The 17,777-nt window shown below is 42.4% G+C and overlaps 2 protein-coding genes across 2 annotated transcripts; one reads left to right on the top strand and one right to left on the bottom strand.

The window, feature by feature from the left end:
• Positions 1–2,003: 2,003 nt before the first annotated feature.
• LOC149277017 (bactericidal permeability-increasing protein-like) lies at positions 2,004–9,172 on the bottom strand. The gene is made up of 15 exons (XM_089503146.1): positions 9,052–9,172; positions 8,103–8,217; positions 7,338–7,466; positions 6,487–6,642; positions 6,257–6,320; positions 5,353–5,416; positions 5,105–5,196; positions 4,454–4,630; positions 3,813–3,872; positions 3,557–3,724; positions 3,233–3,300; positions 2,659–2,701; positions 2,423–2,486; positions 2,196–2,272; positions 2,004–2,042 (listed from the first exon to the last, which is right to left on the bottom strand). The coding sequence occupies exons 1-15, from the start codon at positions 9,170–9,172 to the stop codon at positions 2,004–2,006; spliced, it is 1,437 nt and encodes a 478-aa protein (XP_089359272.1).
• A 5,898-nt stretch (positions 9,173–15,070) lies between these two features.
• Positions 15,071–17,592, top strand: UNC119B (unc-119 lipid binding chaperone B). The gene is made up of 5 exons (XM_089503145.1): positions 15,071–15,284; positions 15,818–15,928; positions 16,216–16,324; positions 16,611–16,783; positions 17,480–17,592. The coding sequence occupies exons 1-5, from the start codon at positions 15,071–15,073 to the stop codon at positions 17,590–17,592; spliced, it is 720 nt and encodes a 239-aa protein (XP_089359271.1).
• Positions 17,593–17,777: the final 185 nt, after the last annotated feature.

Below are 17,777 nucleotides of genomic sequence, written 5' to 3'. Positions count from 1 at the left end.
GTAAAGGGTTTGATGCCCTGGTTTCTGATCACTGCGTAATCAGCAGACGAGGGGGGGTCATAGAAAAGAGGGTGAAACAAAGTTTCTTCTTCCTAAAAAAAATGATAATAAGTAAAACTATAATAATAAACAACAACTGTTCTTCCGCGTGATTAATGGGAATTCACAAATTGGTCCAACCTCTGTGGCGAATTCTTGAAACATACTCTAATGTATCTCCATTATAATCCTTAATTACTCCTAGGAACATTTTGCAGATGAAAGCAAGTTAATTGAAAAAATGTCAAATGTACTTTTAACATCCGTATTTGCTGTTTTAATGCGTAAATAACACATTTGTTGAGATGTCATGAGATTATATATTAATATTCTTTTGGATATTACTTAAAGGTATATTGGAACCTTCATAGAATAAATCAAAGTCCAAGTCTCACACTCCACCGGTAAGTAAGTGATTTAGTGCCAGGGACCCAAACTCATACGGGAAAAAGAATAGCATCTTAACGCGTTTCGCGTTTGAAATGGAGCGGTGGGTCGCTCGTGAAGTTTTCAGCAACCGCTCGGCGCCCCTCACTCTCCGTAACTCCATCGCGGTGCCGGCGTTTCATGCTGTGCACCAGAATATTCCGGCGCTCAGCTCTGAAGCGCGCACCGCGGGAAGTTGGACGCCTCCCGCTCCCACCACAGCAACCCAACTGGTGCCTTTTTCGCTTATATATCAAAGTTGAAATCCCTGGTTGAACGCAAGTGACCTAATCCAGAATAACCTTATCTGTAAACCAGCCATGGTTTTCAAAAAGGGCCACTGTTAGGACCATCTGGTTGCCACAGTTAAGAGTCACTACAACAGAAGTTTTGTTATGGACTATTAAAGGGCTGATGTTACAAAAGATACAAGATTTTACACACTTTTAGTAACAACCCAAAGAGGCATGTTCATACACTAACTTACCCTAACATACTTACATACACACGCTAACATACCCAGACAACCAGACTAAAATACCCAAAGTCAAACCTTCTAGCTTAATATACCAGAGAAAAGAACATATTGTTCCAGAGATTCCTAGCGTTGAAGTCCCTACTTTGGCCATAAACCAGGCCAAATGCAGTTTTTTAATGTGTGTATGTTTTGTTGTTCTTGGTATTTAAATAGAACTATTTACCATGTCATCCGGTTGCCCGTAGACCCTTGGTCTCCAGGTTTGACCAAGGGCCTACGGGCAACCCTGCGTTGGTTGCTTCTTTCTCGGAGCCGGAGAGTTGTGAGTCTGGTTTTCCATATCACAAAGATTAAGGAAAAGTACTGAAAATATATTGATCCATTGATTCCATTGTCTCTAAGTGTAGTTATTTAAATTCACCCTGTCCCTTTAACATATTTAAGCCATATTGAGGAAAACATTGTATTCCAAACTCATAGGGAAAATACATTCTGATAATTGCTTAAAGACATAATATATATATATATATTTATATATATATATATATAAAAATAAGTCCAGATCAATTTCCAGTCATTGATTTAATGCTTTAACAATAAAAAAAATACAACGTAATGACTTCCAATATCTGCTAATGCCTACGGCAGAGGCTTCTAAACCTATATGTATATGGTAACTATGTAAGTAGTGACATTCAACGAGGAAGACATATTGGTTTCCATACAAAGCTCTTCAGACCAAGTTGGGACAGTATGTATATGGCGTTTGACTACAGAATCCATTTTCGCTACGAAGACCTTCATTTTTGTGTGTGAAAGTAAAACCAAGTCAAGCTGAAGATAAGACCTTCTCAGCAGATCCTCAACGGAAGCCCACTTCATGTCAGGCCCATATTTATAGTTCCATTGGCGCCCGTGATTGGGGCAAAAGAGGGCACTTGACCCACCTGAAAATTCCATGATAATGACTTTCCCCCACCCCCTGGATATGGCTAATATTTTGCCTCTTCCACTGGAAATATTTCTAGGGACGCCCACGGTTGGTTCTTCTCTGCCATATTTATCCATAGTGGACATTGGCACCGAAAAGTAAGAAGTGCTGAAAGAGAAGATAAAACATTACGATTATTATTATACCAAACCCATGAGAAGAAGAAAGACCACAGGAGAATGGAATGGAATATTAATACGTAACAAAGCATGTTCAAATGTAAGGAGGGTCCTCGCGGCGGACAGAAGAACGTGAACTGACCTCGCTGGGCCGTAGGATGACATCCGTGAGCTGTATGTGATCCAGCAGTGGCAACGGGTATCCTTTGTTCAGGATAGCTGGGGGCAAGAGAAATAGGCTTTCACACATAAAAATATATTCTCCACATAGCACACCTGCACTCACATGTCAACACATCAGTAGCGAGCACGCACCCCATAAACCAACACAGATTGGGCAACAAAAAGCCTAGCCGATGGTTTACATACCGTTCACTTGGGGAAGGATAATGTGTGAGAGATAATAGTTCACCGCCACGTTTAAAATTGTTACCTAGGACAACAAGACAAAAAAGGTACATGATATTACTATTTAATTACTATTACATTGCTGGCAGGGTGTGTATAAATATATATATATATCAAACACAACATTGGAGTGTATTTTAAACACAGCACAAACATACAAAGATGCTTATTTTACATGCCAGTGCCTTTTTACTTACTGAGAAAGCCCCCACATCAGAATGCTTCAGGTCCATCTGAATCCTAGCGGAAGCAGAAGTTGTTATGAATTTAACAGTCTTTCCGGTATTATATCTCCATCATACACTGGATGAGCTCGTATTTATGTGTCGGGACACCTGGAATTTAAATCTCGACCTCATCCCTCTCATTTATGTTAAAACATTTAACATATTCACTTAAAGATAATACGTTAAATAGAAAGCGCTCCCACATGCATTATTGATGGCCATTGGGATAATCAGCGTGTAATTTCGCGTTAGGTAGACTAGACATGTGTTTGAAAGGCAGGTCGTAAGTGGACTGCAGACAAAAGAAGAACGGCTTAGTGGCAGCTCTTATGCTCCTCTCATTTTTATCTACCCCATCCCTCCCCATTCCTGTCCCATTTTAAAGCTTTGCCTATAGTTATGGCTATTAATATTCTATTTCACTTTATTTTTGATTTTTAGGTGTGGGTGGCAACAGAGGTCAATGGTCTACGCAGAGCACCTACAATGTTAATCCAACTCTGGAAGCGATTGTTGCTTACACATGCGCATGCCAGTTGCTTACCTGCTGAGGTCCAAATTACCCACGATCCTGCCTGAGCTCACCCCAACTTTCGCCACAGCAGTGGTTGTCTGCAGAGAAGTTACACCAACATTAACAAGCTTGGAAGAAAAACATGGAAATGAAGCGATAAGTAGTTTGGTGACTTGATCCATTTATTAACTATGGGGACCAGGAGGATCGAGATATATTTTGGTTGGGTCTGGTATAGAGAGATCGATGTACTGGCTTTAAGGACTACTTAAAAGAGGAAATTAATGTTGAGTTATAAACAATGCATCCCAGTGGAAGGGCAAATCATGGACAAGCTGGAAGTCTACTACCCACCACACTGAGGACAAACAGAGGCGCCAGCGAGGAGTTGGGTAGAATGGCGTAGGCTTGGATATCAGCCACCGGTGAGATGGTCAAATTTCCAGGTTGTATGGTCAAGAATGGAGCAGAAGTAGTAAGAACCATAAGCTTCATAAGCATGTTCGGGTACATCTTGGATATCTATAAATAAGTTGAAAAAAAAGGAATAAATATACTGAAAGGCTACACGTTTGATTTGCGCCATGCCAGTCCGAGGACTATCGCTCACCTGGGGTATCAAGGTGCCAAAAGATGAAGTGTTCAGACGGATGTTAAAGTCCTTTGGGACCTAAAATGGGAAAAGCTATAGCTTTATTTTGTTGGAAATAAAATTAACGACAATATCGGTATATTCTTGTGATTATTTTAGACATTATTTTGTATCTTTGCGGCATGCAGGTTGGTTTTCTTCTCCCTTGATGCATGTTGAGCAACCAACAAAATTCCATGTCATCACAAGTATAGATGAAGATGTTTTATGTAGAGGTTGATGTCATATCTGATGTTCTTTTTCTTGCAGGTGTAATTTAATGCAGGAATCTACATTTTAATGGGTATTTGTGTGCCCTATGACCTATTTTATAACTAACTGCCTTAAAACATCTTAAAAGGTTCCACGTTTTCACCATAAACCTGTAGTCTGAAGTCTTTGATGGCACCAAGCTGGTGTTTCACAAGTAGTTGGTACAGAAATACAATTAAGAGAATTTAGACTAAACTAGCATTCTAAAAAGTGTCCTCGTTGTGTTAAGCAAGTCAGTAATAATTATGGTTTTGGGTGGCAAGATGACCTTATCAAAAAATCAGTACACAAACACCATATATCCAGGAACCCAACCACAATCCAACAACCCTCATATCCCTACATACCATGTCATCGGTGATCGTGAAGCGCAGCTTTCCAGCCGACTGATACACAAACCCAGCGCTGTTAAACAAATAATCAGAAACTCCAAAGTAAACCATGAGATTGTGATCCACAGGCAGGGACAGGGCGGACGGCGAGAATGGAGGCGTAGTGCGGTTATTCAAGATGAAAAATTCTCCCTTTAGGAGGATATAAAAAGTGGTTACGGTGTATCAAAACTATAAGGATTCAGTCCTTCTTTTCACAATGCTTTCTCCTTTCTATTTCAATATACAATATATGGACAAAAGTATTGGGACACCTGACCATTATACCAACAGGGGCTTTTATGACATTGCATTCTAAATACATAGACATTAATATGTAGTTGGTCCCCCCTTTGCGGCTATAACAGTTTCCACTCTTTTGGGAAAGCTTTTGGAGGGTCTTTTGGGGGAATTTTGTGGGAATTTGCCCCATTCATGTGAGGTAAGGCACTGATGGTGTTCGATGCTCCTGGTGTAAGAGGAAATGGTCAACATCACAACAGGCAAACACAAAGGCCCCAAATGTGTCAGCACAATCTCCTGCTCTTTGGGCTGTCAAATTGCCCATATAACGCTACTTGATGCATTTTAGGTGTTATATAATATTATAAAATAAAAATTCCCCACCTTCAACTGCACATCCACAAATTCAGCCATTACAGAGGGGGGTCCTGTGAGCGAGTAATCGATGGCGGCCACATTGTCAATTTTTGCTGTAACTGTAACAGAGGTAGATTATTTCAGCTGGGGTCGAAATGGAAATATAAATCTAGCCCTGAATTATGCAGCCGTTTTTTCATTCAGAGGCCTGGCCCAGGTCAGCTTTTATCCCTTAAGGTAAATGGTTTAGTTGGCCTCAGGGATTGCGTTCTTACCTGGTAATGTTTGGAGAAGGGGTTCAAGTTTGGAAGTTATTGATTCACTAACCAATGGACAGATCTAGACAAGAACAAAATTATAGAGATCTGTTAACTAAACATTATTTTTGGTCTCCGGGAGTCTGTGGGTATATTAGTAACTCCTTTCCTTAAACATAACAATTCTAATTGCACTTATTTTCCATGGCAACCACTCCACCTCTTTCACCAAGTAACATGTGATCCACTTCCCATAGTGCCAACTTTGCCCCCAAAACAGCTTGTCAGTGCCATTTTTGCTCCACACAACATACCAGTGCCACCTTTGCCCCCAAACAATTTACAAGTGCCATCTTTGTCCCCAAACAGCTAGTCAGCACAATCTTTCTATTCTCCAAAAAGCTTGTCAGTGCCATTTTTGTGCCAACAGAGGTTGTCAGTGACATCCTTGCCTCCCCCCCAAAAGCATTACACTGTAAGTATCAGTGTCTGTGTAATCAAGAGGGTGCCAGGCATTAAGTCTGTGTGGATTCAGCCTAGAAAAACCTCAAGCCTCATGCTACACTCCCCAACTGATGCACCCCGGCTATTGAGAACCTCCTTAGGCTTGGACCTAATCTCTAGTGTTTACTAGATGGATCCAAAATTGTTGTGTGTGTGCAGAATCCTAAACTGTGGAGAGCTCCTGGGCTTTTGACATGTTCATACCAAGTTCAGTAAAACGTCCGAACTATTATTGACTCAGGTCAAAAGAACCAAGAAGTGTTTTTGGGTAAGAATTGGGTACATTGGCAAACCCACTAAAAAGTGTGTTAATCTCTTAAATACTCATTTAGTGATGAAATGATTAATTAAAAGAGGTTTTCTTAAAAGTTGATGTTTTAAAATGTCATTGCACAATAGAGTAACCTCTCAAATATACCTGCTTTTCAATAGCATTTCTTAGGTCTTTCTCAATAGACCGGTGGAAGAGGTCCGCCAACCAGCTGTAACACACAAAAAAAGCACAGATACTATTAAAATAAAGCCGTCATCAATTATAGATTTTAAAATGATAATTATCTTCCTCTCTTGTGCCTCTTTCTTCTAAAAAAAAGTTTTAACCGCAGGAATTCTTTGCCAACCTTGTGTAATGAATAAAGAACAGCTTACCCAAACTTTCCGGAGATGTGCACTTTAACCTCTCCAATATGGTTGCTGCAGTCAGAGGGGGTAATGGTTGGTCTTCCCGACCCATCACTTCCCAGTTTCAGGCCTACAGAAATAGTGAGTCCTTCCACTTTCAAATCAAAGCCTCCATGGGTTGATCTGAACAAATAAGAAATTGTTATAATTAGTAAATTCTTAAACTTTCAGCGATAACCTCTCCAGTAACGAGAATTTATAAAGTACTATATCCGTGTATAGATTGGTCATTAAACTCCAGAATAATACATAGATAACAATGTAAAATATATAGTATATCTATGATCTGGTCAGCCCTCTTTACTCCCATGCCAGTTCTGCCCACCCAAAAAGAATGCCTTTATCATGGAGCTGAAAGTTCTGTCTGGACCATCAATGGAGTCACTAGGTCTACTGACTTCACGACTTCCAAATTGTCTTGATGAGTCTTATGTACTATACTTTGGAAAATAAGATTTTCATTAAATAGCTTTGTATGTAAAATCAAATCCAACTAAAGGACTAGACTACAAGCTCTTTAACGTGTCATTGGAAAGGGTTTTGCTATACTGTACCATCAGCATGTCTGCTCTTACAGGGTTGGTCTGCTAGTCCTATACTTCTGCTTCTTACTTTATGGTAATATAATTAACTAGGGGACCAGATTAATCGTCTAACCTAGTAAGCTTTAGTTGAGTCACCTTCATCCAGGAAGGGATTTCAACAATGATATGAGTAAATCATGGTACGTTAGTGTAAGTCCAATGGTTGGGTTGTTCGAAGGAGCAAATACAACCAGTTAAGAAATAACCAGGCAATGAAATAATTAAGCTTCTCACACGTGGAGATAGCGTATCTTCCATTGTCCATCGATCTGAATGAAGGCTCCTGAGATGGTCATCTTCAGGCCAACGCCAGGAACAAGGTTAACTTGTGAGCTTGGTAACTGGAAGCTGCGGACGTTCAGGCTGTAAGACAATATGTTGTTAATTTAATTACCAAATCAAAATCCTTTGTTGAATTAAGATTGCTTAGGTTGCCAACCAATATAAAACATATGCTTATAGGAATAAAGCAGAAAATAAAATGTCGGAACAGCTTCTAGAACAGGTCTTAAGGTTAAAAAAATGGGGGATCAGGGTAAGGTTTTAGGAAGACTATGGTAAAGCCATGCACATATACCACATCAGCACTTCCATTATTCCATGATCTTGGGACGGTAGACACAAAGTAACAGACACAACTACAAAGTTTGGCATTCAAGATGTTACCGAACTAAAGATTTCAAGATGCCCAACCAGCTAGAGTTTATCGACCGCAGGTAGACCTCACTTTGCCCATCCCTTGACTGCGCTAACCACATGTCCCCTTCAACCAGAGATTCTTATAAAAATAATAAATACGACTTTAGAGTGGCAGTGATTTTAAGGAACCCCTGCAGTAGACATTTCATCAGGAGGAAATCTGGTCAACCCTTCCTTCAAATTACTCAATACCATATAAAAGGTTTCAAGGACGATAAGAACCATGGTAGTTGCACTCATGTTCCAGTAGATGTCAGAGTGCTGATGAGATCTTAATAGTTCTTTGTGAAGTCTGCTTACCTGTGGAAGCTGTACTTCACTTTCCCAAAATGCCCAACGTGGGTAGAACCTGAGAAATCCGGCAGGTGGATCTTAGCGAGCTGCTGCTGCAGAACAGCCATTCCTTCCTGACGAGCTGGAGGGTTAATAGAGGGTTAAAGAACGCTGAGATAATATGATAATTATGGTATCAAACCATATTAATGGATCAATAGCCAGAGTTCTTTCCTCTCCACCTTAGCTCCCAGAACAATAAAATCATCATATGTTTATATTGGATACTTGACTGCAGTAAACAAATATCCAAAAACCTCGATCTGAGTTGAACATTTAAGACTCCAGTTTTGAGTTCTCTTCCAAGTAACATCTGGTCTCGGACTGGGACATTGTGCAAACGTTTCAACACATATGATTAAAATAATTGTTCCGTTACATTGTAACTATATGGGTTCACAGTGTATCTACGTCAGGACCCTTGGGTTAGAAAGGACCCAACGACTTTGCATCCCTTGCAGACCATATCCAATGGGTCAAAAAAAAAAAAGAAGAGCAAGGAAATCCAATCTCTTTACTTCTGGTCCTTGGGAAGAGAGCAAGGCCGAACGGCCGGCAAGCAGGTGAAGAACCTCTGCACGTCTCTCTCTTTTTCGAAAAATATGTGGCATGGGCAGTGGGATTCATAACCCTTGGCAGAGTTTTTGTTTCTAGAAAACATTGCTTTTGTTAATTTAAGCCTGTATTGTGAGATATGTTGATAATATGAATCTTTCAACTGCTTAGAATTCCCAAGACCAGTCGCTACAGCCACCAGGTGCAACTCTGCCCATCCCAAACGCCATTTGGGAATAGGAGGTTGTTGATGAGATGGACTTAGGGCCTGAAAAGGAGATCTCCATTACAATACTTGTAGTGTCTTAGATATTACAGCAGAACATTACATATTATAATGAATGCATTGTACAGGACGTACCATAATCCAGCCCTTTCTGCGTCAGTCTCACCACAAACCCAGGGTTCACAGCCTCTGCTGTTCTAGATCCCAGACACAGAAGCAGCAGGAGAGCCGGGGGTAATGTATGAAAGAACGCCATCTCGGAGAATCAAGATGCACCCTGCAATCTGTGCTCTGATATCAGAAACAAAGCGAAACCTGAACAATAAAGGAAGAAGAATGAGGAAGTATCGTGAAAAGCCGAGTGGGGAAGTCCCACAGCCCGTAATGCACTCAACAAACACTACACCCTGCAGTAGAAAGCTTTGGTATGACACAGTACTGAGTTCCAACCAACTCATACGTACATACATATATATATATATATATGTTAAATACGCAACATAAACCGTATTCCCTGATCCCTAGAAACCATGCTCAGACGGACACTACGGAATCTCCATTTGGAAAGAATCAACCATCAACTGTGACAAAGGAGCGCCATACGGCACCAAGACGCACAAAAGTTTGGGGGTCACTTAAAACGTTCCTTGTTTTTGAAAGAAAAGCACATTTTGTCCGTTACAATAACATGAAATGGACAGAAATCCAGCGCAGACGGGGTTAATGCTGGAAATGACTATTGTAGCTGGAAACGGCTATAGTGTTGTAACTAAATATTAAAAACATTTTCATCGGCTGGACTTCTGTTTTCAATTCCCTCAAAAGCGTTTCCACCAGGGGACCTTCCCTTTTAGAGAACCGCTTTATCCTTGTTGTTTTGCAAGTTCTGCTCCGTTTTGAGGGAGGCTTCCTCTTTCACGTGTTGGGTTGACGCGATGCTTTTCTAGAACCGGACAGGACCTCTAGTTCTGTAAGAGTAGAAGATCTGAGACTTAGTCCTCTTTGTGGAGGACGGCTATCCAGGCCATTAAGCACGTCTTATAGAAATGGAGATGTTGGTGAGTAGGTGATGTAACCAAAATGCAGAAAAGGTTCTAAAAAAGTGCATTTCTGGATCAATAATGGGGAAATTGGAGCTGTTCTAGAGCCTATAAGAGAGGGACCTCTGAAGCTAGCACACAGGAGGCAGGCGTTAAAGGCTGGTAAATGCTAGCCTAAGCGTGGCCACCAGGGTGGCCAACATACCTAAATAACAATAAAGACAATTACCGTATTTGCTCGATTATAAGACGACCCTGATTATAAGACGACCCCCCAAAATCTGAATATTAACTTAGGAAAAAAAGAAAAAGCCTGAATATAAGACGACCCTAAAGGAAAAAAGTTTTACCAGTAAATGTTAATTCATGTAAACTATTTTTTTAAATAAAAGCTATGATTGAGAAAAATATTTTTTTTGTTTTTATTTCCTTGTATTTTCCAACCTGTCCCCCAGTTACGCACATCTGCCCCCAGGCTTGCCACACCAATATGGCACTGTGGCCCATGATATGCCTTTTAACCCTCTATATGCCACTGTGCCCCATGGTATGCCTTTTGACCCCCTATGTGCCACTCTGCCTCCAGAAATGCCTTATACCCCTATATCCCATTCTGGCATTTAGGGGGTTAAAATGCATATTATGGGGCAGAGTGGCATATAGGGAGGTATAAGGCATTCCAGGAGGCAGAGTGGCATTAAGGGAGTTAAAAGGCATTGTATAGAGCACTCTGCCTCCAGAAATGCCTTATACCCCTATATGCCACTCTGGCATTTAGGGGGTTAAAAGGCATATTATGGGGCAGAGTGGCATATAGGGAGGTATAAGGCATTTCAGGAGGCAGAGTGCTCTATTAAATGCCCCCTTAACGCCACTCCAGAAATGCCCTATGCCCCCATTTAACACACACACACACACACACCCTATACCCCCATTTAACTAACACACACACACACTCCCCCCCCCCCCCTCTCACCCCTCTCACCCCTCTCACCCCTCTCTTCCCTCTCTCCCCTCTCAGCCCTCTCTTACCGGTGCTTCCAGCCGGGGCAGCGGGTTGACGTCGCCTTCCGCTGCAGCCGGAAGGAGGTGGAGTTGGCAGGGGGGGTTTGTATGCGTCCGTCGCGTATACTTTCCCCGGCTGTCAGAGATCAGAGTTCCCCGCACCGGTGCGGTTCCGGTGCGGGGAACTCTGATCTCTGACAGTCGGGGAAGGTCTACGCGACGGACGCAGACAACCCCCGCTGCTAGCCACACCTCCTTCCGGCTGCAGCAGACGTTGTCTACGCGAATCGCGTAGACGTCAACCCGCTGCCCCGGCAGTACAGCAGGAAGCACCGGTAAGTGTGTGTATGATGGGGGGGGGGGGTGAGACAGGAGGATCCAGGTCCCCTGCAGCGGTGCGGGGGATCTGGATCTTAGTCTCCTAATCAGACCTCTATTTGAGGTCTGATTAGAAGACGACCCCGATTAGAAGACGAGGGGTATTTTTCAGAGCATTTGCTCTGAAAAAAACCTCGTCTTATAATCGAGCAAATACGGTATTATTTCTTATCATTTACATTTTAAAGGTCCATAAGAGCGACTCTGCTGGTCACCGGCAGGGGGCTCCTTTGGCATCAACCAATGAAGGGCAGCTACCATTAGAGTCGATCTTATGGCTCTCCTGGAGCGATCCTACGAATTCCCGTTAAGACCGGCTATGCTATGAAGACTTAAGGTAGTCTAGAGGCAGTGACTTGTATGGGGGACCAGAAAGCTTAGCTAGGAGATATTTACAAAGAAAAAGAGTTGTAAAGTGTGCGTTTATCCGCATCCATTATTCGGTTTGAACAACAAAAACGCAACATTTGTGTTTGTTTTCATGTTCTCCCAAATACAAACGCACAAGTCTAGTTTAAAGTGCTCTCTAATACGGCTGTATGCATGCGCAAGCAAGTGGGCTCCTGTCTGCGCATGTGAATACAACACCTTTGCATGAGCTCGCAATAGCTAGTACTCATTTCTGCTTGCGATCCATATTCTTATTACAAAAGCAATAACATCCCCGTTTCATAATCGCATTAGAGAGATCCAGTAATAAGTGTGTGTCTCTTATGAGTTCATGGCTATTATTTGTATAATTCATCCGCTTCCGCATGAGATTTCATTCCAGTCCCTCTGGCGCAGTCCGATATATAACAAAAGCATTAAAGTGTATTACAGAGGCGGTGATGCTGAAGATTTAGGATGCATTTGGTAGTATTTGTATGGTAATTTAGTTTGTAATGTGCAGCTGGAATATGAGAATTAAAAAAAAAATCTGTTCTGTGACCTAACAAGTTCTAAGAGGGTGGTTGATAAGTGGAAGAGCCTCCCAGCAGAAGTGGTAGAGGCGAATCCAGTGATAGAATTTAAACATACACGGGGTAGACATATGACTCCTGAATACTAAGCTATAGGATTGATTAAGGTCTAATTCTTTACAGCAGGCACACTGGAATGGTGATATAGCAGAGTTGGAGTAACACTCCACGGTTCCTCGGGCGCCTGATGCAGGTCAGCATGATAGGTTTGTTCTAGAGATGGTATACTTGGGTACTCTTTGGGTTTTGCCCGAAGTCTCTGGGTGAACTGTTGGGGCACACTCCACTCCACTGCTTCTCCAACCCTGGCCAGTGTTCCCGCATGTGGGTCTGATATCAGCAGGACCGCTCACCCCCATCCCGGATGTTGCCGGTGCGATGGTGGGTTTGGCTTGAAGTTCACATGGCCAAGGCTCCCAGGATCACCAAACCCTAGACAGTTGGCCAGAGGTGCCTAATGAGTAATCCATCATGGAAACCCATCAGTAATGTGCATTTCTCATCGATTCATCTAATCGAACCTAACCCCCCCAACCCCCACCCCTTTATTCCTTATCTTTCTGCATCAGAAACGGCTGCCTCTCCCCTGATGGGTACCGGTTACACCGGTTTTGAAGACCTTTCTCCTCTCAAACAATATTTTGTAATCCACGTTGTTCATTAGCCAGAGATGCCGGTAATTACTGAGAGCCAGACCACCGGCGGCCAATACTTTAAAAGGATGACTCCCTTTTTGTAAATAAAATGTGTTTATTTATTATAGAAAATATTTCTGTTTGAATGTTTCTTTATTCAAGTGCAGTTCACCCTTACAGAGATCAGAGACATTCCAGAATCCCCTTTATCTAAAATAAAGTTTTTTAGTTAATAATTGATACTTTTGGTAAACGATTTTTGTCAGGGGCTGAGAGACAACGTAAGGAATTTTTTACTTTACAGAGATGGTGGTAGATACATGGAGCAGCTTCCCAACATATGCGATAGAGGCTAAAACATGCATGGGACAGGCATACGGCTCCTGAATCTAAGACGAGACCAACGACTGATTAAGGTCTTAGTCTTTACGGCAGGAAAACCGGGCGACTAGACGGGCTAAACGGGGTCTGATCCGCCGTCGCATCTTTATAAAAATGTCCGGTTGAGAGTAAAGTGTGACGCACAGCTGCTGATGATTTCCCAAAGCCTGGCTGAGGATAATAGGAGTTATATAACCTGGAAGCTAATGTATCATTAGAGTCCGCCTAATTGCTAATTTCTGTCTGATTATAAGATAGGTTGCAGGACCAACCCTTGACCTGCAGCAGTTGCCCACCTTAACTGCAAATCTGTCACATTCTGGCTGGCATGATAGGAGTGCTGGTGCCTAACCAGCTCATCCCCAACCCCCAGACCCCCTTGCCTCACAGTCTCCAAATAATCCCTGTCTTTGTAGCCCCTGTCTCTCCTCCCCCTGACCTTCACAGCCTGTTAGATATGGAGGGAGAGGGGAAGTGGGCAGGCTCACACCACGCCTGCTTCACTTGCCCTTAGTGAGTTATTTCCTGCGGTGTCCCTGGTTGCCTAGCAATAGGCCTGCTGATCCACCTCCTCCGGGGGCTACACCACAAACACCGGAGCAGGGGTAGGTAAGCTAATGAAGAAGAGGGGGGTTGGGCATTCCTAAATATTATTAAGGATTCGTCAATAATTCGGGACTATGTATCCACTAAAACCTCCATGACATCACGAACATGTCACGGATAGTTGCATTCGCACGTCGCAGTGAGTGACGTCACGTGCGGGGGCTTTGTTAAGGTACGGGCTGCTGAATTCAGAAAGTTGTAAATAAAAGTAAATTATCAGTGGTTTGCCTGCAGATTCATGTTTTTTATTATGAGTTATTATGGAGTGTGAATAGTGATGTGACCCCCCCGGAGAGAGGTGCCAAGTTTACCAGAGGACGATGCAATGCAGTATTGAAAGGGTTAATCATGCTTGGTATACTGCATAGAGGGTCAGCAGGAAGGGGCTCCCAGTATTAGCTGGGCAACACTATATAATATGTATGTATGTATGTATATAGCGCCACCTTATTCCGTAGCGCTGTACGATAGACAGGACATAAGTATATAACATAACAATCTGACTTACAGAAACAGATGAGGAGGGCCCGGCTCAAAGGAGCTTACGACATAGAGGTATATATATATATATATATTATATACTCTTACACATGCTAACCCTTTGGATGCCACAGAGGAGTGCGACCTGTGCCAACGTGGCAGCGAACAGGGTGTTTAAGAAAGTTTATTTAATGTGGAGGGCGTAGAAGGTATGAAAGGTAATTGTATTGGGGTCCCTTTATTAACACGGTTACCCCGGGTTTTGCATTCTGATGACGATGATCCTGATTTTAAATGTTTATTCTCTCCGGTGACCCTCAAAGTTATTTTACATTTACGCTGAAATGTGTGCATTGTATCCCAATCCGTGCCTCTCACCTAGCAACAAAAGAGTTAACGTTAACTTTGATACCCAAGGGACTTCTTCTAGTAACCTAACCCTATTATTAATGTATTGTTTGAAATCCCGCGGAAAGTCAGACTTTTTATACAACCCGAGATAATTCTTAAGCGTTGCATTTGTTTTTGTGTTTCTTTTGAATTGATTCTTTGTTCTCTTCTCTAGCGTCTCCCGCATGCTGACCCGGTTTCCCGTAATCAGAGTTCCTCCTGTTGTGTAAAGTGACGGACGAAGCACCGGAGGAAGCCACCCTTTGGTCGTGGAGACATGAGCGGGCTGGACAGAGACGCGGTTCAGGGCAAAGAAGAGAGGAAGAAGGCGGGAGGCGGCGTAATAAGCCGTTTGAAGGCTCGGCGGATTCAAGGGAAAGAATCGATTCCCTCTGAACTCGGTCAAGTGACCCCGGTCACAGAGCAGGAGTTGTTGGGTCTAACAGAACTAAGACCAGAACACATCCTAGGCCTGAGCCGAGTAACAGAGAGTGAGTTCTTGGGATACGGGATAGACGGTAACGATGAAAGTCTAGGTGGGACAAAAAGATCGGAGTAGATATGGGATTACCTGAGGCATTGGATGTACAGATTTTATATGTAAAGGAGGTTTTACTTTACTGAGAGGGTGTTAAATAAATGGAACAGCCTCCCATCAGAAGAGGTAGAGGCTAATACATTGAGAAAATGTAAACATGCATGGGATAGGCTTATGGAATCTGAATCTAAGAATAGACGGACGGGGGGTCCGAATGGGTCTGATCTGCCGTCAGATCAATTGTTTCAGTTGCTCCTCTTTATCCTTCCTCTCATGCATCAGCAGACAGTAATGGGCAGATATTAGCGGAGATCTGAAGGGTGGGAGTTCGGGGATAATGCCCCAAAGGGGTTACAAGATGAACAGATACACACCTTCCACGTCTCAGTTTGAACCTGCGCAGAGAATCCTGGGTATTCCTTAGCAGAGGCTTAAAGTACGAGGGGGATGTTTTCTCAACCTAATTTATCTTTATATTACTTACAGATTATTTATGCAAACCAGAAGATAACATCTATGGGATTGACTTCACTCGCTTTAGAATCAGAGATCTGGACACAGGCAGTATACTTTTTGAGATCTCCAAACCTTGCTCAGGTACGTTTCCTACCGAATACAATCTTCTTCCAATTCAATTCTATAGTATGTGTTAAAGATGATTCCCAAATTAAAATTGATACAGGTAACTCGCAGGGCATTTTAGAAAGTAAACCAAGTACTGAGGAAGTTATAAAAACCAATTTGAGGAAGATAAGTCACTCCGAGAATCCATGTAGATCACCAAGAGAGATGCAGATATTAATATTTTTTTGTTTTTACTTTACAAACATTTTAAATGTATTTTCTTACTGCAAGTATCAGGCAGTTTCCTATTTTATTGGCAGAACAAGAAGAGGAAGACGAGGAGATCGGCCAGTTCGATGCCAGTGCTGGACGCTTTGTACGCTATCAGTTTACTCCAGCTTTCTTAAGGCTTCGGAAAGTTGGTGCAACGTGAGTCTTACTTTGGTTTTCTGGGGACAAAACATGTATGGGAGGTTCAGGCTCAGGCTAGCTGGAGCCCCCCTTTTCGGAATGAGAGTAGGTGGTCCCATTGACGCTGGCCGGTGGTCCCGCTGAAAGCTACCAGTTTTTAAAGGGAAGTGGGGCGTACCAAAACTCCACTACAGTTTCCCAGTAGAGACCCAGAGAAGCTGTGCTTCACCAAAAGTGAGAAACCTTGAGAGTTCCAAGGTACGCAGATCACCTGACAATTTAGGTTCTTTTCTATTCTTTGCAGCGTGGAGTTCACAGTAGGTGACAAGCCCGTCAAGAGTTTTCGGATGATCGAGAGGCATTTCTTCAGAGATCGAGTCCTTAAAAGCTTTGATTTTGACTTTGGCTTCTGCATCCCTAACAGCAGGAACACTTGCGAACACATGTACGAGTTCCCTCAGCTCTCGGAAGAGCTTGGTAAGTATTAAAAAGGGCATATGTTTGTATAAATTTTTTATTTGTATTAGATCTACTTTGTATTACTTGCAAGACAGCTAAGCTGTGGATCATACGAGTTGTAGTTTAACAGCCCAGAAGATTTAGATGATGCAGACTTCAATTTTTGTTTTTTTTTTCCTATAATTTTAATTAGTAATAATTTCGTAAAGTGTGGAAGTAATGTGCTGCATTTTATAATTAAAAGAATCTAAAAAAGTAAATTTTTAATTTAGCGTTCCATACATTTGGAAGATATAAAGCTCCAGGCTTCTTTTCCTCTGTATGAGCGCCGTGTGGCCCTCGCTGGTGGTGTCAGCCGTCTCTTGGTTGTGTTGACATTATAGTGTATTTACAACAAGTAATATCATCCATACTTTTCCTTAAATTCTGTTTGTTAAACTCAAGTGACGCTATGCAAGGGCAACTGAGCAGCAACCTCTTCTGAGGCTACAGCCTGTCACTGTCCTGAACGTTAAGGGGCATGATTCTCCATCATAATGTTGTGTATTTTCTATTATCCACCTCGCAGCGTCTCTCGTGCATTTAAAAAGTCACAGTACACTCTGCTGTTAAATAGTTCCCTGACAGGTATAGTCTGTAAATGTATTTTGTGCCGACGGTCCATTGTATTCCTTGTGCCTGACTAACCGAACTTCTCGATCTCTCTCTCCGCAGTCCGTCTTATGATCGAAAATCCGTATGAAACCCGGTCTGACAGCTTCTACTTTGTGGATAACAAGCTCATTATGCATAATAAGGCAGACTATGCTTACAATGGAGGCCAGTGATTGGTCAGCCTTTACAGACTATATCCAATGGTGCGGAGCGTTCCCTAATCGATGCTGAAGAGCCTGATTCCTGTGGGAAGACCATGGCTCCCCCTACCATCAAAAGCATTGACCTCTCGACTCGAATTTTATAAAGTGCTGTAGTCGGCAACCAAAAACTTCGTATTTACAGGAAACGCTTTTAC

This window comes from Sceloporus occidentalis, unplaced genomic scaffold (assembly GCF_023333645.1).
Source record: "Sceloporus occidentalis isolate IW3139 unplaced genomic scaffold, rSceOcc1.0.p SCAF_221, whole genome shotgun sequence".
In the NCBI taxonomy this organism is placed as follows: Eukaryota; Metazoa; Chordata; class Lepidosauria; order Squamata; family Phrynosomatidae; genus Sceloporus; species Sceloporus occidentalis.
The sequence above is the reverse complement of the archived record's forward strand: the minus strand, read 5'-3'. Positions and strand labels throughout refer to the sequence as shown.